Source organism: Acyrthosiphon pisum, chromosome A1 (assembly GCF_005508785.2).
Source record: "Acyrthosiphon pisum isolate AL4f chromosome A1, pea_aphid_22Mar2018_4r6ur, whole genome shotgun sequence".
Taxonomy (NCBI): Eukaryota; Metazoa; Arthropoda; class Insecta; order Hemiptera; family Aphididae; genus Acyrthosiphon; species Acyrthosiphon pisum.
Window position 1 is genome coordinate 124,515,960 of NC_042494.1, and position 26,871 is coordinate 124,542,830.

The following is a 26,871-nucleotide window of genomic DNA, read 5'->3' on the forward strand; positions in this document are numbered from 1 at the left end:
TGGTACACTGTACATCTGTACATAATATTTTGTACGAAGTACGAACGCCGATAATTCTATCTATGACGAAGACGCCGCCGCCCGGCCACGATTATAAAGGACTTCTTGCGCCCGGCGCCCGGCGGTACTATCACAAATTATGATAATATATCTAGTGATTAGTTTTGTTATGACCATGGTTATGACACATTCAATTTTTGATTTTTGATGATTGTCTTATAAGTTATATATATTATTATACTCTATATTATTATAATTGTTAATTGTTCTATAAGACGTTACTACTTTACTAGTTACTATGTTAGTCGATTGTGGAATGCTGCACATAATACTATTCTTTAATCTACGATGTTGCATCAGTAAAGTTTAATGTTTATGACTGCTTACTGCCAAGTGGCCAGAGGGAACACTGGGAATTGGAATGTGTTTAGTAAATAGCGGTTAGTAGATAATTTATGAAAATGGAATTAGGGGGAGGAAGGTGGAGCTGTTATTGTCGACTGTGGAGTGTGATGCAACGGATACAAAACAACATTCACACGGTGACATTGTAACATCGATTATTAGTTATTACCTATTCAGTATTTACTATTTACCATATTTGAATATACGCAATACACTGTACGTGTATAATAATTATTACGAATGTAGACTGCGTGGAATATCTATGAAGTTGCTAGTTGTACGCCACTGCCTATGTTGTTCAGTGTTGACTGGTACAGTTTTACTTGGTAGTTGCCAGTGTGCGGTCTATGGTTGAAAGAATTTGACGTGTGCCTCAGTAGCAATAAATTAATATTTTTCCAATAGAAGAAGTTAAACATCGCTAATAATTATTGTTATACCTAAATTTAATTTAAAAAAAATAATGTCTAACACTAAAGAGCCGGCTGATAAACAACTCGAAGATTTTAAAAAATCTGTTGAGGTAATAAGTTATTATATGACTATATGATATTATACTTAATACTGATATTTATTATTTAATTGTGTACCTATATATATTAGTGAACTATAGTTAGTACCTTAATTATTTTTTTAAGTTCTTCACCGCTATACCATTATACCTATAGGAGCAAATATAAAATATAAATGCATTTGCCTTTTATTTATCATGCTTATAAGTATAGGTAAGTTTATAAGATTTTAATATATGAGTTACCTATACAGCTATGCAATTATAGTTATACATATATACTTATAATTATCATGGATTAATCTCTGAATTTATTTATTAGTACTTAGGTAGAATAAAATAATTTGTAAGGTCAATATGGAAAACGTACAAAATTGTTTATCTTATTTTCTTATTATAATGATTACACTTGTTTTAATATGAAACTCCCTACGAGATCTAAATGGTATAATATACATTTTTCAATGATCATCTATAACATAAACATAAATTTTTTTTTAATTATATTTTTTGCTAATTGTTTTTGTAAAATGTAATGGGTACCTAGGTACATCATGATTATTTATTTTATTATTTTTGTGTTTCAAGATAGATCTATAATTTCTGGGCATGAAATAAATATTTAATATTTAAAAAAAAAAATTTCTTATATAAGTCATCTTTGATTTTTAAATAATATGAAAATGGCTATATACCTATTATAACTTATCATTCGAGTAGCGAAAATCAACAAATTATGCTACCTAATTATAATTTACAACATATTGGCTGTAAACGGGTTTGTAAAGTTGTGTATTTCAATAATGATATTGTCATTGTAGAATCAGTGGCGTCATTTCAGTTTTTATTAGACTAGGGCAGTTTTTCACTGCTTTTTCGACTAAAAATTTTTTTCACTCAGATTCTCATAGCATAATGCCATAGAGGTAAATGGGGGGGAGGGGGGTAAAAGTGCTGACTTAAGGTTTATGTAAATACTAGAATGGGGCAAATTTTTATGTCTTCTTAAAGTTTAAAATGATCATTCGGCTGAAGCTGTCAAAACAGGAAGAGTGGCAAAAATATGTAATAATAATTTAATATTTGGAAAAGAATCATCACCGTTTTGAAATGCCTCAACAGAAATTTTTGGAACATCAGTTTTTATCTTGTCCCATTTATTTTTCCATAAATTTATTTCTGCAGATAATTCTAATTCTGATATTTTTACTTTAAAATTTAGGTGAGTACTGAGTAGTATACTTTTAGTATCATAAGACTAATGTAAACTTAATGTATGCAAAGATCAGACCTTTTAGTGAAATGATTTGAACAAGTCTGTTACTGAACCTAGACTCAAGTTCAAGTATTATGTAGTCCAGTGGCGAGGCGAGCTATTTTCACACAAGGGGCAAAGATTTTATTCTAACCACCTACCCACCCACTCAATATTTTATGAAAAAAAATTGCGTTAAATTAAATTATGTTTATTATTTATTTAACATTTATATACAGGTAAAATGACAGTACATTCAAGTTAATAACATACTATTGTAGGTTCTAGCTTATTATTTTCTTATTTAAGTTAATTTTTAAGATTCTGATCGGAGCAAAAACAATGTTGGTGTCCAATTTTCTACTTCAGCATCTTTTTTCTGATTGGAAAATTAATCTAGTATTTTTTTTTTTTGGGGGGGAAGGAAGGGTAGTAATAAAAATATTGAGTTATTTTCAAAAATGTGGTAAAAACTTAAAAAAAATAAGGAAAAAAGATGGGTAAGTGGATATCGCTCTGCTGTACAGTAGGTTACATACTTTTTTAACTACAAAATCATTTTTAAATATTAAATTTGATAAATATTGTCAAAAATTGAACTTTAAATACATAAAAAAAAATTTTGCTTTTGTATTTTTACACTGCTATTTAAGCAATATATCATGCAGGAGCTTTGTAATAAACTTTGATGCTTTTTGGCCTAACAAATAAAATTTTGTTGAGATGTTTAGAAAACAATTTTTAAATTGCCCGTAAACAGATCAAAACACGTTAAAATATTTTGAAAATTTATATATGATATACATTTCAAGAATCTATGGTTATTCGTTTTTGAATTACAACTAAGGTCATTTGTTGTAGAGTTATACCAAAAACCAAAATCGATTTTGTTGAAAACCATCTTTGCGTATCAATTCCCGTTTTTTCTTAATTTTTCTTTTCTTTTTCCAGCGCTTTCAAACACCATTAAGATTTTTTAGAATTTAGACCCCCCCCAAAGTATTCATTTTCCTATCAGAAAATATACTGTTGAAGAAAATCTAAGCATTTATACTGTCCTAAAAGGTGATGACAGTATTAAAATTAAAAAAAAAACATATCATTGTAAAATCAATATACATTCATCGCTCCACCCAGAATCTAAAATGAGAATTTTTATACAAAGCCAATTTTCATCAAAATCGATTTATAATGAAATAATAACCGTATACATAGGTACATGAAATTGTCTTACCGAATATTGACAAAATATTTTGATTCTTTTTGAATTATTGATAGCTGTATATCTAAGCATTTTTTTTTTTTTAATTGCTGTCAGTAAAAAAATTTTGGTAGGGCAATAAACTTAAAAATGTAATAGGGACAGTTAATAGTGAAATTAAAAAAAAGTCCTCAGTAATTTTTTACGACTGTCTGAAGTTAGAATTTTGACAAAATTCATCAGTCTCGAAAATTTGCAATATTCTTTTCAGTTAGTAATGAATAAAACATTTTCAGATATAAGTGATGAAAAGAAAATTATGAAAAATTGCAAATTATATTGTAGTTAAAAAATAAAAATGTATAAAATGATACATTTTTTAGTTAATGATTGAAAAATTAAAACATACTTTTTCATAAATAGTTAATATTGTAACCCAAATCTCTAAAAATATATTCACACAGTCATTTTTATTGACATTTTAAGTTCAAATTAGAATAAAATTAGATATGTACCTAAACGAAAAAAACGTTTTTAGTTATTTTTTTGTAATTTAAAAATATTATTCGTGGGTAGGTACATAAAACTTTTAAAGTACAACAAATTAAATGTTTTTGACAAAGTAAATTTAACATAATGTTAGTATAAATTACTTTAATAGCAATATTATAAAATATACTTATAGTAATATAGGCAGACCGTCTTCGTTCAGTTTCGGTTTTGGTGTAACATTATTTTACATTATTGAATTAACATTTAACACATCCACTACAATGATCCATTTGACATTTAATGAACAGTAGAGCGGTACCCATTTGCCACCCTTTTTTTTACATTAGTACTTCATTAATTCTATAGTATATTGTGTACAGAATATTATATGCTAAAAATGAATACCCACCCACCCAAATTTGGAGGAAGGGTCTCTCCTCTAGACCCCCTTTGCCACGCCACTGATGTAGTCTAAAAATGGTATAAAAATTGTAATTTTAAATCATTATATTTGATCACTAATAACTGCATTGTTTCTTTGAGTTCGTTTCCCATAAAAACAAGGAATTTTTAAATGTTCCCCAAATATTTGTGTTTTTTTAGTAGCACATAAATGACAAAATATAATATCTGGAGCTTTTCGTATATTGTCAAATACATTTTTTATATTTTTCATAGCACTAGATTAGTATTGTTTAGAACTTCACAGTTGAAGTATATACAAACATACTATTTCTAGGCCTAATATAAACTTACTTCTTCAATTACTAGAGTTAAAACTTACTGCTTTACAATGCGTTTCTTTATTTTAATCTATTTCTAGCTCTTCTAGTGTAATTAGAATGAATGCATATAAGTCATAAAATATATTGAAACGTAAAAATAGAGTCATGTCTTTCAAACTACCAAGTGGCACACAATGTTTTAAGTTTAATTTTACTAATGAATAATAATGGTAAATGATAAACTTATTTATATAATATGTGTATATATAAAAAAAAAGATCAAAATGGCTCAAGGAAGGTGCTATAGGCCTATAGCACCCAAGCACCCCCTCTAGATCTGCCTCTGGCCATCTTGATAACTTGTGAATATCCACCGACCACTAAGTCCCACGATAACTTACTTTTAGATATTAAATTATTTTATTTTGTGTTTTGTCCTTCCACCTCGCTGTGTTTAGCAACATATTTATTAGATCATTAACTAAAATATAAATAGTGCTGAACAACTTAGAACAGGGAAATTAATTCAATGTTTTATAGGTTGACGTAAAAACAACATAAAAATTTATAATGTATTAATATAGTTGATGGTTGTCAACAGTATGTAATATATATTAAATAAATTTTAGTTTAATAAATTGTTATTGATCTTTAATCGGTAGTTATTTGGTAGATAGCTTCTAGTAATAAGCAATATAGCATACTTTAGTATACTACACCAACGAAGTAGCAGTATTTAGCATACTACATGACTGGTGGCGTTCAAAGGGATTTTCAATGGGGGGGGGGGGGGGCTGGAAAATGTCTAGTAACATATTATGTTGGAGGGGGGCTATTGGAGCACAACAAAACGGTTGAGTAATAATACAGCCAGTGGGGTTTAAACCCCATGCCCTCCCCCCCCCATAAGTATACTAATGTACATGACTACATCATGAGTGCCTGTGTTTGAGGTATATAACTAGAAAAATACATAAATCAAATTAATTTTTATTTCCCTTGAAATACGAGACTTTATTGTACAAAATAGGTATGAAAATAATAGTATGATGTTATTAATTAAAATTAGCGTAATTAATAATTGTGTAACATGTTGCAACTTGCATTCTTGAATTGTTACGATGTTGTTGCAATATTTTGTATTTTTGTCTGTATTTAGAATTTACTATTTTTCCTTGTTTACAAGAATCTTAAGACAATTATTTTATTTAAACATTTATGAAAAATAACAAAATTAAAGCAACAAATTGAATTAAAATAAATTTTAACAACAATATTATTTTGCAACTAAAAAAAATTGGCCATAATCAAATCTAAAATGCTATTAAAAAATATAATAGGTATATTATGTTAGCATAATTAGTTCTTATATTCAATTTTCAAATAAATCGTTTTCAGTACAACAGTATTGAAAATCGTTCACGAGGATGTTAGAGCACCATTTGTTTTCTCTCTCTGGCCCACACGCAGCATAGACAAAACGCATTAACGCCGAATCATTTTTTCTGTTTTTAAGTAATTTTAAGGGTGAATCACCCATTACAAAGAAGACAGAGAATAATATTTTTGAGAGAATGAACTATCGATTTTATATTTTATTGTTATTTGACTTTGTATTCGACTTTCAAAATAAACAAAAGTAGGTACATTAAAATTATGTTTAAATTGTTTTGAGACAATATTTAGACAAATCGATAGCATTCCCTCAAAAATATTTTTCTCTATATTTTTTGTAATGGGTGATTTTACTCTAACATTACTTAAAAACAGAAAAAAAATGATTCTGCGTAAATGCATTTTGTCTATGTTGCGCGTGGGCCAGAGAGAAAACAAATAGTACGCTGATATCCTCTTAATATAAATTATGAAGAAAAATATCAAAGGGTTCAATTACCTACTTAAAATTATATAAAAAACATTTGTGGAGTATAAAAAAACAAGTTTCAAGATGGACAATATATCACTATTCTTATTATTTTTAATTTTTCTTATGAGTTACGGCTTAAGACTATAGTCTACAGGTACCTACCCTAATAGCCAATAGGTAAGTAGTTAATAGGTAGTACAACCATACCTACTACCTATGTACAATTATATCACATACCGCTTTTAATTACTGTTATAATGTTAACGTGTAGGTACGTGCCTGACAACTACTTGGTACATTACACCGTCAATAATAATTTATCATATTGTTACTTTATGTACCTATTATGCTTAAAGTTACACAATTATTTAATTTGTATACAATAAGTACCCAGGTACTTTTGATACTAGACAGATACCTACTGTCCTACTACTATTTACCTTCGCAATAAAACTTTATAACAACCATAATAATATGAAGTATGCATGATGCTATTGATGCACAATGCATTTAGGTAATATACTAATTACTAGGGCAGAGGACTTGTAGCATTTGCATATTTTTTTTGCACAGCCACAAAAATAGCAGAGTGCGAAACAAATACGTTTCATGCTTCCACAAAGCTAGTTTTGAAATTTTATTGTGCATATAAATGCATATTTTACGTTTTTTTGGTTTGTAGGGCATATTTTACACTTTTATACGCTATTTTATATTTTTTGAGACATATTTTACTTGAATCGATTTTTTCCACAGTGACATTTTTATTTCAAACAATACAGTCAAAATGTTTGGATAAAAATTTATTTATTTTTAATTTTTGTCGTTTAATATGGTTTTTGACTGTGCTCGGGCACACATTTTTCTTAGAAGCGATAACGATTTTAACGTAAACTATACCTACGACATCACCACCACAGATACGTGTGTACACCATGCGGGCTTTTATTCGATTAGGATAAATAAATAATAATGTTAATGTATTATGTATTTATTATTTAAATAAAAAGGCTAAAAAAAATTTTAAGTGCATATTTTAATTGCATATTATGGGGTTTTTTAGTGCTTAAGTGCTTGTATATTTAGAGCTTTTTTAGAGCTACAAGTCCTCTGTCCTACTAATTACTAATGAGTAAATAGTACCTATAATTAAATCCTTTAAAATTGAAAATTCCCAGTAATTTTAGAAAGCATCAGGAAAAACAATAAAAATGAAAAAAGTCTTAATTTTTGCACAAAACCAATTTTTGAAAAAAAATCAATTTTTTTTTTGATCTAACTTACTGTTGATCCTGGAAATTTTTATAAATATTTAGTTTAGCATTTTTTTATAAATGGTAACATTTTTAAAATATTTTGACTTTTTGAGCTTTGAGAAATTTTATAAATTATTCTCGATAAAAACTTTTTCATTTAGTAAAAAAGCTTTTAAATGTAATGCCAATTCCTTATAAGTTTAATTTATGGAAATTCTAACATATTAAAGATATTATAGACACAATTATTTTTTATACACAAAATATGACATTTTAAATAAATGTGTTTCGAAAATGTTCAAATTATTTTTCATAAATTCATAACAGTTTTCCTTTTTTAGCTAACATTAAAAAAAAATAATAGAAGATACCACATAAGTTTTCTACATTAAACAAAAAAAAATTTACCGAAATGAACAATAGGTATACATTTTTTTATGAGCTTTTAACCTTGTAATTTTTACGATATTTGATATTCAGCGGTAAATTTTTTCTGTAACGAATAACCGTAGACTACAAATTTTCATAAAATGTTAAAATTACCATTTCCCATACATGCAGGTAAAATTCAAACAATTTCAACTATTTTTGAGCTATTTATAGCTATGAGAATTTTTTTAAATTTTTAAATTAATTTTAGGTAGAAATTCATAAAAGTTTTTCTTTTCATAGAATTAGAAAAGAACATTAGAAATTTTAATAGAAGATTCCCAAGAAGTTTTTCTACTTCTATTAAAAAAAAAAAACTTCATCGGAGAGTAACGCTATTTATAGACATGACATATTTTTGATCTTAATTAGTTTTTTTAAAATTATTAAATTTGAATTTATTATTGAATTTATGTATATATAACACAAGTTACACGTGTACATAATATTATAATTTTAGAATATTTATATTTTAAACTTACAGGCTACAAGTAATTGTTTTAAGCACAGACATATCTTTTAGGACATTCTATCCTAGTCTGAGGTATTAAGAAGAGTTTTAAGTTATATACATTAGGTTATATTGCTTTAATTTTACAAATGAGCAAAGGCTAATAACAATTTACATTGTTTAATTATATTATTATTTAGAATTGTTTCAAGTTCTTATATTATGTTATCATTAATAATGATTATAGAACATGAATATTAAAATATAACTATATTTTATATTTCTACTTGCACTGTCCTGTTTTAAAACCAGACTAAATAAATGACTTAATGACCTTTTCTACGTTTGTTCAGTTTTTTACTGTTTACATTTATTAATTCCCACGTTAAATGTTAATGTATAATGAATAGAACCTTAATATAATAAAATATATGACTGATAGTAACCTTGAAAACACCTTTATTATATTTTTTTAAAACAAGTGATTCACATAGTGATTGAAACTAAAAATTAAAAACTTGCTTCTCTTAATTTAAACATTAATAATAGTGAAATAATGTTAAGTGATAGAAATTCTGGTAAAATAAATCCTTTTTTTTATTACCTAATTATGTGTTATTTTTAATTTTTTAAATAGTGATTTAATTTATTTTGAGTAATATTGATTGCCTGTGAGTTGTAACTAACGAATAATGATATGTCAGAAATCAACCTTGATTCTTTTAATTTATCATTGGAGTAAAAGTATTTCTAGTAAATCAAGTTTAGATACTTGACCTAAAGCCTTAGGGCTTATGGAGTCAGGACATATGTGTCCCACGCCCGATTTAATTTAATATTTTCAAAATGTTTAAAACACAAGTTTTTACTGTGAAAATAATACAAAAGGAATGTATTTGAATACCATTGAAATTTTAATATCGTATTCATCAGTCATCACGATTTTATAAATTAATTTTCTATTACTATTATTTTTGTTGTTTTTAGTTATATACTTATAAGTTATATGTACGTAATATTAATATATTAAAACTTATAATCGGTACATTTAAACAAATTATATAATATTATAATAGTACCTGAATAAATACCTACATAGTATTATCGAAATTAAAAATAGATCTCAGAAAATTATAGCTAATAGCTGATTATAGTTTGGAATATTTAATTATAAAATGAATAGTAAATAATAAGCTAAATATAATGTAAAATCACACACAACTTACAGTAATTTAAATGTAATTTTGATTTGTTTATAATAATTGGTTTGTTATTGGTTTTAAAATATTTTTATTTATAAGTTACGATGAAATAATAATTATTCAACTCACATTAGTCATTTAAGTAGAACCTATCCAGCCATAATAGGTAAAAATAACTTATAATATCTATATTTAGTCCTAATATGGTTGTATACTAAGTATACTCAGTTTTAAGTCATTAATTATTACTTATTAGTTATTACTATATAATACTAGCTGCACGACCTTCCTCCGGAAGAAATTATTTTTTTTATATATGACTATTTTTTGGCTATACAAATAATATAATATAATTACATATTGTAGTTATTATTATTGCTAATTTCTGAAAATTATATATCCTACATTTTGAATTCAACCACTGTATAGTAGTGGTAAATTTTATTCTTTTTATTATAGAATAGAGATAAGGTAGAAAAAAATGTAACAGTAAAATATTTGTTCAATGAATAATATATATTTCAAATGGAAAAATGCAAGTGCAAACAAATAAATAAATAATTAATAATAATGACAATAATAAATAAACAAACAAACCAGTTTCCTTCGTCTCCAAAATCAAGTTAGATTCTTATATATAGATAGATAAGTGTGTTAGAATATACAAATATAATAATGGAATAAAATGAGTTGTTGACGTTCAGCTATAAATTATTTATAGATATACCTATTTATAGACCTATTTAGTTAATTGTATGTTAATTCATAATGTTATATATATTATAAATTATAATTAATGCGAAGTATTTTAATGTTAGACAGTAAGAGAATACATTTTAAATTGTTTTACTCAATGTAATAAACTATGAACAGCACTTCAATACTTCATGTACTTTATGTTAGCTAATAGATTTTTGTTCGAGCTCTTTGCCTACAGCAAACAGTTAAAACTTAAGACTTTAAGAGTGATCGTACTTCAAATTTTGATGATATTTGATATTCACACACGAAATAATTTTTTTTTTAATCAAATTAAATTATATTTATTGTTTCAATATCTGAAATGTTTTTACAAAGCTTAAAATGTAAAAAATAATGATTTCTCCTCAAATTATTTTTGTTGTTTTATTGTTATTCAAATTATGTTAAGAGGACATCTCACACGCATATTATGTTGTCTCCATCTTGCAAGTGCATAACATAGCAAATTGTACGCACAGCGGAACACGTGTATAGCTCCGTTAGTTTAAAAATTAGTGAATTGACCTCTTAAAAAATTTAAAGGTAAGATTATTATCTAGGCTTGTTATTATATTTTAATTTTAAAGCGAGTTATGAGTATTTTAAAATGTACAAACTACAAACAATTTACAATCTTAAATTACTCGTTTTAAAATTAAAATACCTACCTATAATAAACGCCCATGAGATTGCCTAGATAATAATCTTACCTTTAAATTATATAAGAGGTCAATTCACTCTAATTTTTAAGCTAACGGAGATACACGTGTTCTGCTGAGCGTACAATTTGCTATGTTACGCACTTGTAAGACAGTCACTTGAAACATACAACTACCTATAATTTAAATTCGAATTATCTATAGGTACACAATGAAATTTTCAAAATACTTAAAAAGTTTTAGATACTGAGTGGAAGGTTAGGTTAGGTTTAATGATTTTACTATACTGTTTTCTTTATTTTTATGTCTGTGTGCACATTTTGTAATGGAAACATGCTTTGATCTTCAACGTTAAGGGTAATTTCTGATAGAAAATTGGATCTAGTTGGTGCTTTTAGTTGGTCAGCAATTGAAAATGTCCAGTTATTTTCAAAACAATTGAAAAAAAATTAAGGAAACCGAAGATTTTAATATCAAAACCAGTATGAAAAAATCAATTCGGTTTTTTTGCTGTAAATTAAAAACCTATAACCGTAGATACTTTGAATTTTCACTAAATTAATATAATATTATCATTTTCCTATTAAATAATTTTCTAAATATTTAGATTTTTTGAGCCATTTATAGACATTTGAAGTTCAAATTTGGACGAAACAAAATATTATAGAACAACAATTTTACTTATTTTGTTGTAACTCAAAAAGTCAAAAATATTATTCGTAGGTACCTACTTAAATTAAGTAGGTATATTATAATATTTTATGAGCACAATCACATTTTCAAATTCAATGTTTTGGGTGAAAATTAATTCAACCTACTATAGCCTATAGGTTTTATGCTTGTTTTACTAATAGTAAAATAAATTACTTATATAAGTAATAAATCTATCATAAATATACTTTGTGTCTAGGTAACATACGCTGACAGATCGTCTTCAATCAGAATCGTTTTTTGTGTGCAATGATTTATTATTCGTTTATTATTGAATTCAAACTTAACACTTACATTACGTCATTAGAGTGACTTATTCAATGTGAGGTACATGTATTTTTGGATAAGCGTTTTTGTATAACGTTGCAAGTTATTTTTTAAAAATGCATTAAGTTTTAAATTCCTTTTAACTCAGGCTTAAAAATATAATAGATGGTTGCTTATACGTTTCACTTATAGCAACCTGAAAATAAAGAATGTACTTTAGTACAATTTTTACTTATATACATTTCAAGTTCGAATGTTAATACAATTGGAATAATTACCTACGGTGTTGGCATTTAAAATATTATTATTCATAAGCATTTTCAACTTTTCCACCATTTCGTAGTTTGTATATTACCTACTTAGTACTTATTTTTACGAACTATACATATTATACGCAATAAAGTTTAAAAATATTTAAAACTATGTATTTATACTATGAACGATGAACCTATTCACATCATATTACGTAATCGGTATTGACTTATGGAATTATATAAATTAAAATAACTATAGGTATCTCATTATAGGCATAACATACCAAAATGTACGTTCAGCAGTTCCAAATCTATGTAGTCACTGCAGGAGCTTAAATCACGAAGACTAGAATATTATAGTCTCCATGGCTTAAATATTAAAGTGAATATTCTTCTATTGGTAGAACAAATTAATAAATTAACTTAAATATAAGAGCATTCGCTGTGTATTGTTTCGTTAGTCGTTGGGTATATAATATATATATATATATATTTGTATATGTATATAAAACATTTCATAATTCTATTAAAAATAAAAATATCATAAAAATCAATGAGAGAACACGGATAATGTACTTAAATTTAGGTTGGATAATATGACCATTCACTCTAATATATAAAGCTAACAACACAACAAACTGTTGTTTCCGCAATATTACTTAACATTTTGGTATATTACGCAGTAGGAAAATGGAAACCAGACGTCAACACATGAGGGTACAACGTCCTTTTAAGCTAGTAGTACATTTGATTGTATTAGTTATTTCAATTATACAATACACTACTATAAATTATAATTAATGGACTAATTAGTAATAATTATTATTTAATATTAACAAAAAAAAACATCGTCAAGAACTGTCAACAATGTCATTACTTATATCTAATTCATTGTCATAATAATTTACAAGTCATTAGGTACTCATGCTTACATACTTTTCCATTTTAATTATGTTTATGAACAAATTAATATTTATATATTACATAATATATAGAGCAAATCCCACACTCCCACATATTTTATCTTATAGCTATATATAAATAATAAATATTAAAAATATACATAGGTAACCACGATCCACGATTTGTTTTATATGCAACTGAAGTTCACATTTTCGAATTTTTTTAAATTCATAAAAGTCACGAACATTTTCAAATTATTTTCTAGATAAAAATGTATAAAATATTCACTTTTTATAAATTAGTTTCAAAAATTGAATGCAAGAGTTTTCATTAGTAGTTCTAAAACTTAGAAATTTAAAAGTACAATTTTTTTTTATATTCATATATGAAGTTCATTTTTATTAGGTAGATATTTTGATAGGTACTTTAAAATTGAGGGATGTTTTCGATTTTAATTGTCCGAGCGAGCACAGAGAGTGATCCCACCGTACCGGGTCTATAATATGTTATATGGTTGGTTCTGTTGATAGTCGCGATAACCGAAAAGTACCTCTGAAACTTTTCGACATAGGTATGTAGGTTTATTATTTTCTGTTCACACTGGCATTTAAAAAATATTTATGCTAATTTTAGAGTTTTTAGACTATTTATACCGCGAATCTATTCATTCCGTTCTACGATACGTCATTATATAATGACTTATAACTTGTAAGTTAATAGCAATAATTTATAATTTTAATAAATAATGTACCTAATAGATTTAGGTTAACGACTACATCGTATTATTATATATTATTATAAATAATAAAATATCCTTAGAAGTAAGAAGCTGGTCACTTTTTTGCATCGTATCCATTGAGAATTGTTTTTCATATTATATAGGGTCATTATTTTATCATAAAACACTCATTATTTCAAAAAGTATTTATGTTTTTGAAAACATTTTTTCACGTAGCTTCAATTTGTTAAAAAAACAACGTTTTTATTAAAGAATTATATTTTAAAATATTTTTATCCTTATAATTTTTTAAGTTTTTTACTTTTTTGAATGAAAACATAGAGTCTTAATGTTATATTCGAAAGCAGAATATTTTTCTAAGTGTTTTGATTTATAAAAATCGAATTTAGGGCGAGTAGTTTATGAGTTATAAGTATTTAAAGATTATCTTGTCGAAGTGGTGTGATACGGGGTTACCCCGCAAAATGTTTGTCCACTATACTCCTCTTGTCATAACTTTAAATATTTATAACTTATAAGTTATAAGCTACTCGTTCTAAATTAGATTTTTATGTATAAAAATATTTAGAAAAATATTCTGCTTTGGAATATGAATTAAAACTCATGTTATCATTAAAAAAAGTAAAAACTTAAAAAATAATAATGATAAAAAATATTTAAAAATATAATTTTTTAGTAAAAATATTGTTTTTTAATAACTTGAACTATGTAAAAGAATCACCTTGTATGATATTCCTATATTACCTACTTACAGTGGTGCTGAGCTAAATTTTTTTAGGTGTGGCAATGAACAATAACTTATACCCACCTACCTCCATAAGATATTAGTTTCAAGTTGTAGGGGCAACGTCCCCCCTTCACACTAATTTTTAATCTAAAAATTTTTTTCACAAGTTATAATATTTACTGCATTATGTTTACATTATAGCATTATTTAATATTTTAACACATTACATTAGGTTCATCTCCAGAACAAGCATCCTAAAAATGAAAACCAAGTTATAATCATCTTAAAACTATATTCACAGTAACTGATTTAGTAAAAGAAGCTTTTAGCAAGGTACATCATAGGTACCATTCAGTAATAATTAGAACTATAACATTTTTTTCTTATACCCATGTAAATATATGTATATTATTTGGTCAATGGTTATATAATATTTTTAATATAATCATAATATTTTTTTTAGAACTGTACTTTAGTAATATATTAAGTAAAAATATTAATAATTGCTATATTTTCAATACCAATATCATTTTCATATGATACTTACAATAGTTTAATATAGGTAAATAGATGATATTATATTTATATTGGCACTGCCTATTTAAGTAATTTATTTTACTAATAGTAAAACAATGTGATGAATTACATTTTGCTTAAAACATTGCATTATAAAACTTCTTTGTATATATAAAATATAATAATATATTAAGTAAAAGTTATTGGTCACTACAAATAATATTTTTGAATTATAACGAAATAATGAATATTGTTAATCTTTGTTTAATCATCTAATTTCGTCCAAGTTTCAACTTAAAATTAGGTACTATGGAAAAAAATGTGTTTATATATTTTTTAGATTTTTTTGTTACAGTCCCAGATAGCAAAATCATAATATACCTAATAATGTGATTAAGACATTTCAATTGTAATGAGTAATATTATGAGTATTACCTACCCATTTATGAGAAATCTGGTTTTAAATTTCCAACCTTTATCTATAAAAATTGAAAATTTTATACATTTTTAACCAAAAAAAAAGATTTACAAATGTTCGAGCTATTCACGAATTTTGTAAAAATCTATACTTAAAATGCTTACAAAAAAAAAAATAATCATACATAATGTTATGTTAATATATATGTCTATATTATGTTATCATTATTTCAAAATTGCTATTATAACAACTTATGAGAAACTTTGTATTAATTGTTCAAGCTTTTAGACCCGGCAAAAATTGTTTGATCAATAATATGACATTTTTTTTCTTCAAAATTTCAAATATCTATAAATAGATCAAAGGGAGTCAAAATATTTTGACATTTCATTATGTAGGTACTTACGGACAATTATAATATTTTATTATAACCATTTGGTACTCCCACCCCCTAAAATAGGTGTGACACCTAATACACAGGTTCGGCGCCACTGCCTACTTTCAATGACACTTATCATTTAATTTAGATTATCACATACATTATGGTGACTTTCCTAATCAATGACAAAGTACTTAGGTACCATAGAATAAATATTGTCAAGTTGTCTACAATCGAAATCGAAAAGTACTGTACAGGTATATAGCAGAGAGAGAGTTACTAGGTTTTTTAATTTATAGAAACTCAAGACTTGATTACGTTAAGTTTTATTTTATAATATTTAAGTATTGTGTTTTGTGCTTTATTTTTGTTATAATATGTCATTAAAATTATCAAACAATTTAATGGAGTCCTACCCCAACGATTATAACATTTTTAGTTAATATGAATACCTATAAATACCTATAGTATAATTGTTGAAGATTGCAGAAAAATAATTTGATTAATGTAAATAGATTGATTATTAACTGTTTTGTTTTTTTTTTAATTTGACTGAAAATGAAGTTGTATTATATACCTAATAAACTAATAAATGTTATTTTAATACTTTAAATAAAGTAGCAATGTTATCGGTTTTATAATGTTTCAGAATACTGGAGTTATCAGGACTGGGAATGGAGCGCCAGTTGATGATCTTACTAATTCAATTCAAGCTGGAATAAATGGACCACTGTTGATACAAGATCATACTCTCTTAGATGAAATTTCACATTTTGACCGTGAACGTATTCCAGAACGAGTCGTACATGCAAAAGGAGGAGGTTAAAACTTAAAATAACTTTTTATAATATATTATTTAAATTTTCAAAAATAAAATATATTTTAGGTGCATTTGGTTACTTTGAAGTAACACATGATATTTCAAAATACTGTAAGGCTGATGTCTTTTCAAGCATTGGAAAACAAACTCCTGTTGCCGTAAGATTTTCAACTGTTGGTGGAGAGAGTGGATCAGCTGATACTGTTAGGTACCTACCTATATGGCAATATAGTAAATAATATACAATTTATGGAAGACTTCTTAAGTGGTTGGATGACAATATGTGCTAAATCATGTGTCTACAGTTATTCATACTTAGTACTTGCATAATTAAGTATTTAAGGGGTATTTCAATTGATTTAATGAAGCGATAATAATTCTGAAAAAAGATTTAAATTGGTCGTCAAGTCTACTCGAAATCGACTTTCCCTCATTTTTGATTTTATCTCCCAAAATTTCTAAAAATGTCATATTAAAAGAGTATTTATAAATTGTGGTATTTAAATTTTTGCAGAAGTTAAAATCAAAAAATCAAAAATGTTGGAAAATCAATTTCAAGTAGATTTGACGACAACTTCAAATCTGTTCTTAGAATTCTTATTGCTTCATTAGATTAATTGGTATGTTTGGCAAAAAACACGTCTAAAATACTACGTCGCACGTGTGTTAGACAATAACAGGCATCAAATTCCCTTAAGTACCTATATAAATAGGATGTTTTTGAGTTTTGAATGTTTTGATATTATTTAATACAACAATTTAAAATTTTTATGACATTCTCGTAAAACAATTATATTTATTACAATATTTAATAATTTAATTTGTCAATAGGTTAGTTTTATACCTTGGCTAATAAACGTTAGGCTAGTAAAAAAATAGATAAATAATAATCTACTAAATCTATAATGATGTATGTATAAATTTATAATGTTATAATATTATGATGTAATAATATATTATAATGGTACATATTTTTATGATTTGTTTAGAGATCCAAGAGGTTTTGCTGTAAAGTTTTATACTGAAAATGGAATTTGGGATTTAGTTGGTAACAACACACCAATATTTTTTGTAAGGGACCCAATTTTATTTCCAAGTTTTATTCATACCCAAAAGAGAAATCCAGTTACCCATTTAAAGGTTACACAATTTAATATACAATATGATTAGTCCCAGAGTTTTATTAAAATTATTTTTAGGATGCAAATATGTTTTGGGACTTTTTGACTCTTCGTCCTGAGTCATTACACCAGGTGATGATATTGTTCTCAGATCGTGGAATCCCAGACGGATATCGTCATATGAACGGTTACGGATCTCACACGTTTAAAATGGTCAATGCTTGTAATAAGGCAGTTTATGTTAAATTCCATTTCAAGGTACTAAAAATCATAACTATTAATAAATATTTGGTAAATTATCGAATAAATATATAATAATAAAACGTTTTTATATCAATTGTTTTTAGACTGATCAAGGTATTAAAAATTTGGATGTTAAAAGAGCTCGTGATCTTGCTGCTGATGACCCAGATTATTCAAACCGTGATTTATTCAATGCTATTGCTAATGGCAACCACCCTACCTGGACCCTCTATATACAAGTTATGACATTTGAAGAAGCTGATGCTAATAAATTTAATCCTTTTGATATTACAAAAGTTTGGTCACACGCTGATTTTCCATTAATACCAGTTGGCAAACTAGTGTTGAATCGTAATCCCACTAACTATTTTGCTGATATTGAACAAATTGCTTTCAGCCCAGCGCACATGGTGCCTGGTATTGAACCTAGTCCTGATATACTTCTTCAGGTGATTATATTATATTTTTATTAATATTATTTTTCTGTAGTTATATTGTATAGCTGTTTTATTTTTGGATTTTAGGCACGCTTGTTTTCTTATAGTGATACACATCGTCATCGTTTAGGAGCTAACTATTTGCAGTTGCCTGTAAATTGTCCGTATCGTACAAAAGTCACCAACTATCAACGCGATGGACCTCAAGCTTATGATAATCAAGGGTCTGCACCAAACTATTATCCCAATAGTTTTTCTGGACCAGAACAGCAACCTCACTTTAAAATGTCATCATTCAATGTTTCTGGTGCTGTTGCAAAGTAAGAAAATACTTATAAAACTGTAAAACCTGATATATAATTATATACAGTGGCGTGGTCTGCACACTCAACTGCGGAAATGCTCTGAGTGTATGTATCAGCCGGTGTTGCATCTCCCGGATGGATGGTCACCCGTATTTTTTAGCTACAAATCCTTGCCTCATCTACAAACGTGTTTCAACCAACCGTTTCTCCCCCCTACAAATAGACAAAAACAGCTAAGTTGCCGGGCTTAAGCTCAATAAAAAAAAAAAATAAATTTTATAAATTTTTGTAAATATTTATATAATTGTATAGTATGTATTTAATTAAACATTTTATTTTACAGGTATGACTCAAGTAATGATGATAACTATACCCAGGCAGGCTTACTTTATAGAAACGTTTTACCTAAAGATGAACAAACTAGGTTGGTAGAAAATATAACAGACAACTTAAAACATGCTGCTGATTTTCTACAAGTACTTACTTTTTTAATAGTTTAATTGTGCACTCAAATTTCTTTTATTATAGTATTGTTAATTTTATGTTTTATTATTTTTAGGAAAAAGCAATTTATCATTTCACTCAAATTGACGATGGCTTAGGTAAACAACTAAGAGAAAATTTGAAGTTGGCCAAGTGTTCAAAAGCAAATCTTTAATAATAATTTTAATAAATCACAAAATTCTTAAAAAAAATGCAAAAAAAATAAAAACCACTAAAATTATTTTTTTATCTTTAATTATTGTTTAAAGTTTTAGCTTTTATTAAACTGTATGAGGCAAACTTGTAATTACTACTTGGGTGACTTAAAAATGTATTTATTATAATTTTAGAATCTCATTTAAATAATTCATATTATATTTGAGACATTGAGTAGTTTAAAACAAAAACAGATTTATTAAGTAGCAGTTATTTTACATTACAAATTATAATATATTGTGTTACTTCATACCTTTGCATTTTATTTTTTACTAAACTGAACTATATTTATTAAAAGTAGATAGGTAACATTAGGCTTTCCTGTTCCATTAAGGCTGTTGAAAGCTGGTAGTTCTTTTGCTCATTTAGACCAAATAAGCAGAAAAAAAATATATACTTCTAAGTCCAATTTTAATTTAGAAAAATATTTGAGTTTGTTCACTTTTTGTCTGTGTTTTGTAGGAAATTATTATTTTTTTTAGTCACTATAATATAATTGAATTATGAAAAAATAAAATTAATTTTGTTAGTACTATACTAATAGAAAATACAACAAATCAAAAGTTCACTTCCTACACAACCTTCTAGGTATAATAATAAGAGATTAAGAAATTCAAAAATTTAAATGTTTTAAAAATTAGGATCGGGCTTTTGGATCTGTTTTCTTTTGCTTTTTGGGACTTTCATGTTGAAACTTTTCTGATCACAAAATGTAGTCACATGTATCTATAATTACATCAAGCGTTCAGGGAATTCACGTATACTAATAATCAGTCACATATCACCCACGACAGATATAGAATATTTCCTAAATCTGACCCCTTAAAAATGGTTCACTTTCAACAGCCTTAGTGAGATTAGAATCCAGTAATAATTATAAATATTATATTCATATAATATAAACAATTTATGAAATATTATAGAGATTAGAAACCAATTTATTAATATTAAAACCAGTCATAATAAATATTATGATTACAAAATAAACTCAACTTTATTCATGAATCATTTTATAAATAATATAACATTAAATACAGCCAAAATAAATGAAAGTTGTTGTCAATCTTTAGAAAATTTACGATTTGTCTTTAACTCATGTTTATGTGGTAAATTATCATAGAAATCATGAACATCTCTAGGCAAAACTATTTTAAGTTTCTGCAAATCACTCCATTTTGAAAATGAAAGTACCATTCTATTCTGGTATAAACTTGTTACTTCTTTATTGATATCAACTTTTTTTTTAGCTTTATGATACTTTGGAATCTCTTGATACTGGTCATCAAAATTTAACTTAAAATATATTTTTTGAGTAGTTGGGTCATATTTTATTGCTCTTATATCTCGTACTTCAGGATCTCCTTTGGATTTTCCTGGTCTTATAGACTTATAAAACACAATGTCTTTATAGTCTTGAAAATCTGAATGTGTCATCAAAGTTGAGTCATAAGGATTTGGTTTTTGGCGTGCAATTTTGGTTAGTTTTACATAATCTGAAGGTAAATAAATTTCTTTATTTTTCAAAACACTTTCTATAGCACTATGGACACTGTCGCAAGGCAGTTGTGTATGTCCTTCAACTAAAAATTTTTGTTCGATAACAATATTATTTTGAATTGCAAACTTGAGTAAAGCGTTTGATAAGACAACATTACGATTCTGGTACCCACATCCATTAGAATAAAGTATGATGTCATTATTATTTTGGGTTGTCGACTCTTTAATGCAATTTAGTGTTAGATGTTTAATAATAAGGGATGTAAAAACAGATGATTCTAACATTCCCTCTGATTCGTCCAACCAATAGCTTGAACACTGATGTTCTGGTGCTAAATTATACACAGTAAAATTATGAACTTTCAATTTCGAGCTATAATAAAGTGCACTAGAGTTTAATACTGGACATAGTTTTACTACCTGCAAGTTCATGGTGAATACATTTTTTTTATATTCTTGGGCATCAAGTGTATCTTTAGTAAGCTCTTCTTGGGCTCTGTCTTTTTGTTTCATATGCTCTTGATAATCATCATCACTTACCTGGTTTACTCCATAACTAGAACATTTGTCACATATATCTTGGTATATCATATATTTTCTTGGTTGAAATATTGATAAGTTTCTTTTTTCCATAATTATAGAAAAAATACTTCTACTCAATGGATTTTCAACAGAATCTTCAACACATTTTTGTAAATAAGCAGAGTATACATTAATTTTAGAAATAAAGGGGCCTTCAAGGTAAATCTTGTTAGTTTTCTGCCTACAATAGTGGCTGGGCATCTTTGCTAAACTGTCGAACCAAGAATTTAAGTGGTCATGTCTCATTGAAATGGACCTTTGAGGAGAAATTTCATCTTGGTGTTCTTCAAGTGTATGTTTAGTAGGCTCTTTCTGGGCTCTGTCATTTTGTTTCATACTATGCTCATCAACTGCCATTTCAACAGAACCAGTAATTTTATTTTTTTTTATAGAAAGCTCGCCAACCTGATTAGAAGAATCCAGCCAATTTTTTACCATCCACTCGTTAAGACCTAATGTATTTTGAAACATTGTTTTACACACAACAAATTTCATATCTCCAGATTTCAAATGATATATGTAAGAGAAGTTTCTTCTACTGGCTTCTCCAGCGGCTAATGTTTCTTGTTTTTTTATATGTTTTGACACCAAATTAGTACAATATGTTTTCTTCTCATCCCAACTACATTTCCAAAAGTCATCAAACATTGATTGTCTTTCGTTCTCTTTGAATCGATTGCAGTGTCGGTTCTTTGAACTAGCACAGTATATTGAAGTACAAGCCGGTTTTAATGTTCTTTTTTCACGAATAGTATTATGGAATACTGATTTTCCTTCCCTGTGATATCCTGTGTAATTTTGTCCAAGCATTCGTTTTATTTTTGTTTGTTCTCTAGTCAGTTTGTTTTGATCTGTAAACAGTCTTCTTTTTTCTTTTCCATTGCTGTTACAAATATCATTAAATTTTTGTTCTGGAATGATATTAATTTGTTTATAGTCATGATATGTCCCTACAATATAACTATGTTCAGTAACATCTTCATTACCTAATTCTTCCTTAGAATCATCAATAAAATTCAACTCATTCACATAATTAGGATCTAAAAAAAAATTTCAAATAAAATAATGTTATACTAATCATGTTATAGAATATATTTTTTGGCTAAAAATATTACCTAGTGAAACTATATTGACATCCTCCATGATTTCATCGTAATTATTCATGTTATTTAATTTAGGTAAAATACTACGCACTGTAATTTTCTCCTGACATGACGTGTTACCCTTATGAGACTGACTCGTCAAGTTCAATGATAACTTACATTAATTGTTAGACCGAGAATGTCGACTCAACATGATGTACAACAGCTATACAATAAGAATCGTACTGTATTACTTTAAACAAGTTAAATGTACATTTTTACTTAATATAATATATTATGTCTCTGTATAAGAACATAATATTATTATTTATTATTAACAACATAATAGTTTAGATATTTGTTTGATCAGAGTTTCTTAGACTTTTAGGGAAAAAATAAAATAGAAGTAGAAGGTAAGAACTGAGAATAGGATTAGGATCTAAACCTTCGTGAATCGTACTCCATAAAGTATATTATTCGGAAATCAGAGGAAATGCGAGGTATTAAAAACATGACGTAATTAGATAAGAGGTATCACTACAAAAAATATAGGTAGTTAGAGATCCGAATTATTCAAAATTTCAAATCTGCATTACCACATAGAACAATAGTAATTAGTATTACGCAACTATAATTACTAATTATAGTAATTAGTATTAAAATAAAAAACCAGTACTTAATTTATAGTTCTTACGACTTCCGGTTAAAGTTAACCGAGACGAAAACGGCGGAATTCTGTCGGTAATAAAATCTGTTATCATCCGGTTAGCGTTAACCGACACTTTACCGGACATTGTGATAACGGCCCTAAATTCGTATTTCGTGGTATTATCACAGAATATATGAAATAAATTCATATATTCTGTGGTATTATACTTTTAGGCTGGTTCTTACGACCTCCGGTTAAAGTTAACCGACACTTAACCGGCGGAATTCTGCCGGTAATAAAATCTGTTATCATCCGGTTAGCGTTAACCGACACTTTACGGGACATTGTAAGAACGGTGTAGTGTATTATACCATATTATAATTGTTCTATGATTATACGTTTATAGTCCAGGCAAATTAGACTCAATTTTGACAAATAGCGGAAAAAAAAGCAGGAAAGCTGAATTTTGGTATACACCTTTATGGAAGGGTTCTAAGTAACATACTAAAAGTCCCCAAAGATATGATGACCGCTACCTCCGCTAGAGCACGCTTTGTGCAAGAAAAATCAGTTTTTCTCAAATAACTCGGTTATTTTTTAAATTATAAGAAAAATATCTATATACTATATTATAGAAGAGGTAATTACCTATAAAAAATGTACTTACATCATATTATGTCGGAACAATATTTACCTTGATAATCGCACATGAAATATCATATAATTTCTGTCTTATGATGTCCGTAATCGTGATTAACACAGTTTTTACTTTGTATTATACTATTACAAATGAACAGTTTATTGTTTTGTAATTATCATGACATGAGTTTGAATGATAATGTTACGAGTACATAATTTATAATTGCTATCTAAAAATAAAATAACTATTATATAATATATAGGTAGGTATATAATAATAAAAATTAATATTGGTTAATATAGGTATGCCTTACAATTCTGGCTACTGCTTAACAAACTATTAATTTAAACAAAACTTTATTTATAATATAATAATCTCTTCATTTTATTGAAATTTTATTCGTTTTTGATCACTAGTGGTAGGTTGATCATCACTGAAATGCACCTATTAGAATAATATGACATCGAAATAATTTTTATAAAAAAAATAACCTATCGTTTTCTTTAATAATAATTGTTTTAAATATATACCTGATTAGCGGTGTTTTTATCCTCTGTTTCTTTGTTTGAGGTGTTGTTATCTTCATCTGGTATTGATTCAATATCATCTTCGTCAATGCGGCTTCCATCGCATTAAGGCAAGAATTTCCTTTACAGTATCCGCAGATCATTGATCATTTTAATCCTTGTTTTCGGCGTCCACAACTAGCAGTGCAACCTTTTGTGCAGTTACACGAAATTAAATTTAACAAGCTTTCGGGAATCAAAGGACCTTTTAAGAGTATTGGCAATAATAAATCATTTTTTACATGCCAGCCCCATTCTATTGGTGATTTTTCATTTCCCAACCACATTTTTCCTCAATTAAAGTTAATGGAGAAGTAACTCCTATTGATCCACTATTATTATTTCAACGTATTTCGGTCACTAAAAAAAGTGATGAAGAACTAAAGGAATATTTAAAATATGAGTTAGCACCATATCCTCTTTCAATTTTTAATGAATTAGGGATGAGAAAAAGGTCAAAAATCATTAATGTATAAAATGTTCAAACCTGTTATAAACATGGAATTAACAAATTATATTTGTGTCGTTGATGGTGGGTACCTATTGCATCGAGTTATATGGCCATCAAATCGAACTTTTGGTGCTATTTGTGATTCCTACATATCATATGTTAAACAAAATTACGGAGAAAAGTCTGTTATAGTTTTTGATGGGTATGAAAAAAGTTCACAGAACAAGGGTATTGGCAATAATAAATCATTTTTTACATGCCAGTCCCATTATATTGGTGATTTTTCATTTCCCAACCACATTTGAATTTGATGGTAAACTCAATATCTTCACCTACTATTACAACTATGTCATTAGTCATTGATAAATCAATGGCAGTATTTACGATCAAAGTATTTGCATCGTGTAAGGCTTGATTCACAGTTATATTAGATTTTTCAAATTTGCTCGATAACATGTGAATTAATCTTGTTTTATTTTTTTCATTTGCTAAAAATAACTCTTGGTTAACTGTACACTACATTGTTTCATTAAATATTATTTCCATAGAACATGTTTTAACGGAGCGCTGGAGGCGTTCTACATTTTTTGTGTTCTGTGAACTTTTTTCATACCCATCAAAAACTATAACAGGTTAGGTTAGGTTATAACTATATGCTATTACGGCACCATAATATTGTTATCATTTTGTTGTTATCAAGCAAAAATCTGTTATCTAAAATATGCGCGGCAATTCGTATTTGATTTTTGATGGCCTAAACCCAGGGGCGTCAACAGGGGAAAAAAAATGTGGAATATTTGTATAATTTATTTAATATGTTACTTATATTAGTATGAAAAAATCACAATAGTCAATATTACTATTTTTAACGAACTATGTGTAGGTACTTTCAATGTATTTATTGTAAATTGTGTATACCAGTGTACAGTGGTATTTACACTTGGTAAATAAATGTAAGGGTACACCACCCCAAAAATGACGCCCCTGGCTGAAACCAAATTAATTGGATATTTAACTTTATATAATGTAGGTCGTAGATGCAATTAGATCTATTGTGGTTCACAATGTCATTGATGCAATTAGATCTATTGTGGTTCACAATGTCATTGATGCTATTAGATCTATTGTGGTTCACAATGTCATTGATGCTATTAAGATAAGACCAGACATGACATAATATATAAAACTATTAAATATAATAGGTACTTTATTACAGTGGCGTATTTGAGAGTTCATGTCGGGGGGGGCGAATTTAATAAGAGTTTATCCAACTACTCACACAAACTTACCAAGACATAATGAATTTTATATTGCACCTGTATAACCTATAAAGTAATAAGTTAAACAAATATGATAAAAAAAGCAATATATTTATAAAACAAAATCTATATTTCTATTTTTTTTATTAGCAAATCTATTTATAACATCATCTATTGATATAGTTATAGTATGATGTATGTTTAGCAAAGCCAAACCAGTCAAGCGTTCTTGCCCCATTTTGGATCTTAACCATGTTTTCAATCTAACAAAAAAAGCAACAAAAGTAAGCAAAGATAAAATATTTTATAAAAGCTTGCTATTTTGTTATTCTAATAATAAACACATGCACCAAACCTTCTAAGCGTAGAAAAGCTGCGTTCTGCGGATGCTACACTAATAGGCAAACAAGCA

At 27.1% G+C, this 26,871-nt stretch overlaps 2 protein-coding genes across 6 annotated transcripts; one reads left to right on the forward strand and one right to left on the reverse strand.

The window, feature by feature from the left end:
• Positions 1-655: 655 nt before the first annotated feature.
• Positions 656-19,985, forward strand: LOC100159682 (catalase). The gene is made up of 9 exons (XM_001943606.4): positions 656-928; positions 16,758-16,929; positions 16,995-17,136; positions 17,918-18,068; positions 18,128-18,307; positions 18,397-18,741; positions 18,817-19,049; positions 19,378-19,510; positions 19,594-19,985. The coding sequence occupies exons 1-9, from the start codon at positions 869-871 to the stop codon at positions 19,690-19,692; spliced, it is 1,515 nt and encodes a 504-aa protein (XP_001943641.1). The 5' UTR covers positions 656-868; the 3' UTR covers positions 19,693-19,985.
• A 717-nt stretch (positions 19,986-20,702) lies between these two features.
• LOC100161732 lies at positions 20,703-26,871 on the reverse strand. Of its 5 annotated transcripts, none has more exons than XM_029488233.1 (5): positions 26,815-26,871; positions 24,714-26,722; positions 24,238-24,627; positions 22,928-23,120; positions 20,703-22,852 (listed from the first exon to the last, which is right to left on the reverse strand). In XM_029488233.1, exons 4-5 carry the CDS (start codon positions 22,974-22,976, stop codon positions 20,793-20,795), a joined length of 2,109 nt encoding a protein of 702 aa, XP_029344093.1. In that variant the 5' UTR covers positions 22,977-23,120; positions 24,238-24,627; positions 24,714-26,722; positions 26,815-26,871; the 3' UTR covers positions 20,703-20,792. The 5 variants fall into 5 exon arrangements, with proteins under 5 accessions (XP_029344093.1, XP_016661673.1, XP_029344092.1 ...); XM_016806184.2 differs by having other exon boundaries at positions 20,703-22,723; positions 22,799-22,852; positions 24,714-26,865; XM_029488232.1 differs by having other exon boundaries at positions 24,714-26,865.

Bases quoted from the DNA above. Each gene is read 5' to 3' on its own strand.
- LOC100159682 (XM_001943606.4), top strand. From the start codon at position 869: ATGTCTAACACTAAAGAGCCGGCTGATAAACAACTCGAAGATTTTAAA. The intron at 18,742-18,816 runs GTGATTATATTA...TTTGGATTTTAG, and splicing joins GTCCTGATATACTTCTTCAG to GCACGCTTGTTTTCTTATAG. The intron at 19,511-19,593 runs GTACTTACTTTT...TATTATTTTTAG, and splicing joins ATGCTGCTGATTTTCTACAA to GAAAAAGCAATTTATCATTT.
- LOC100161732 (XM_029488233.1), bottom strand. From the start codon at position 22,976: ATGAATAATTACGATGAAATCATGGAGGATGTCAATATAGTTTCACTA. The intron at 22,853-22,927 runs GTAATATTTTTA...ATTTTTTTTTAG, and splicing joins TGTCAATATAGTTTCACTAG to ATCCTAATTATGTGAATGAG.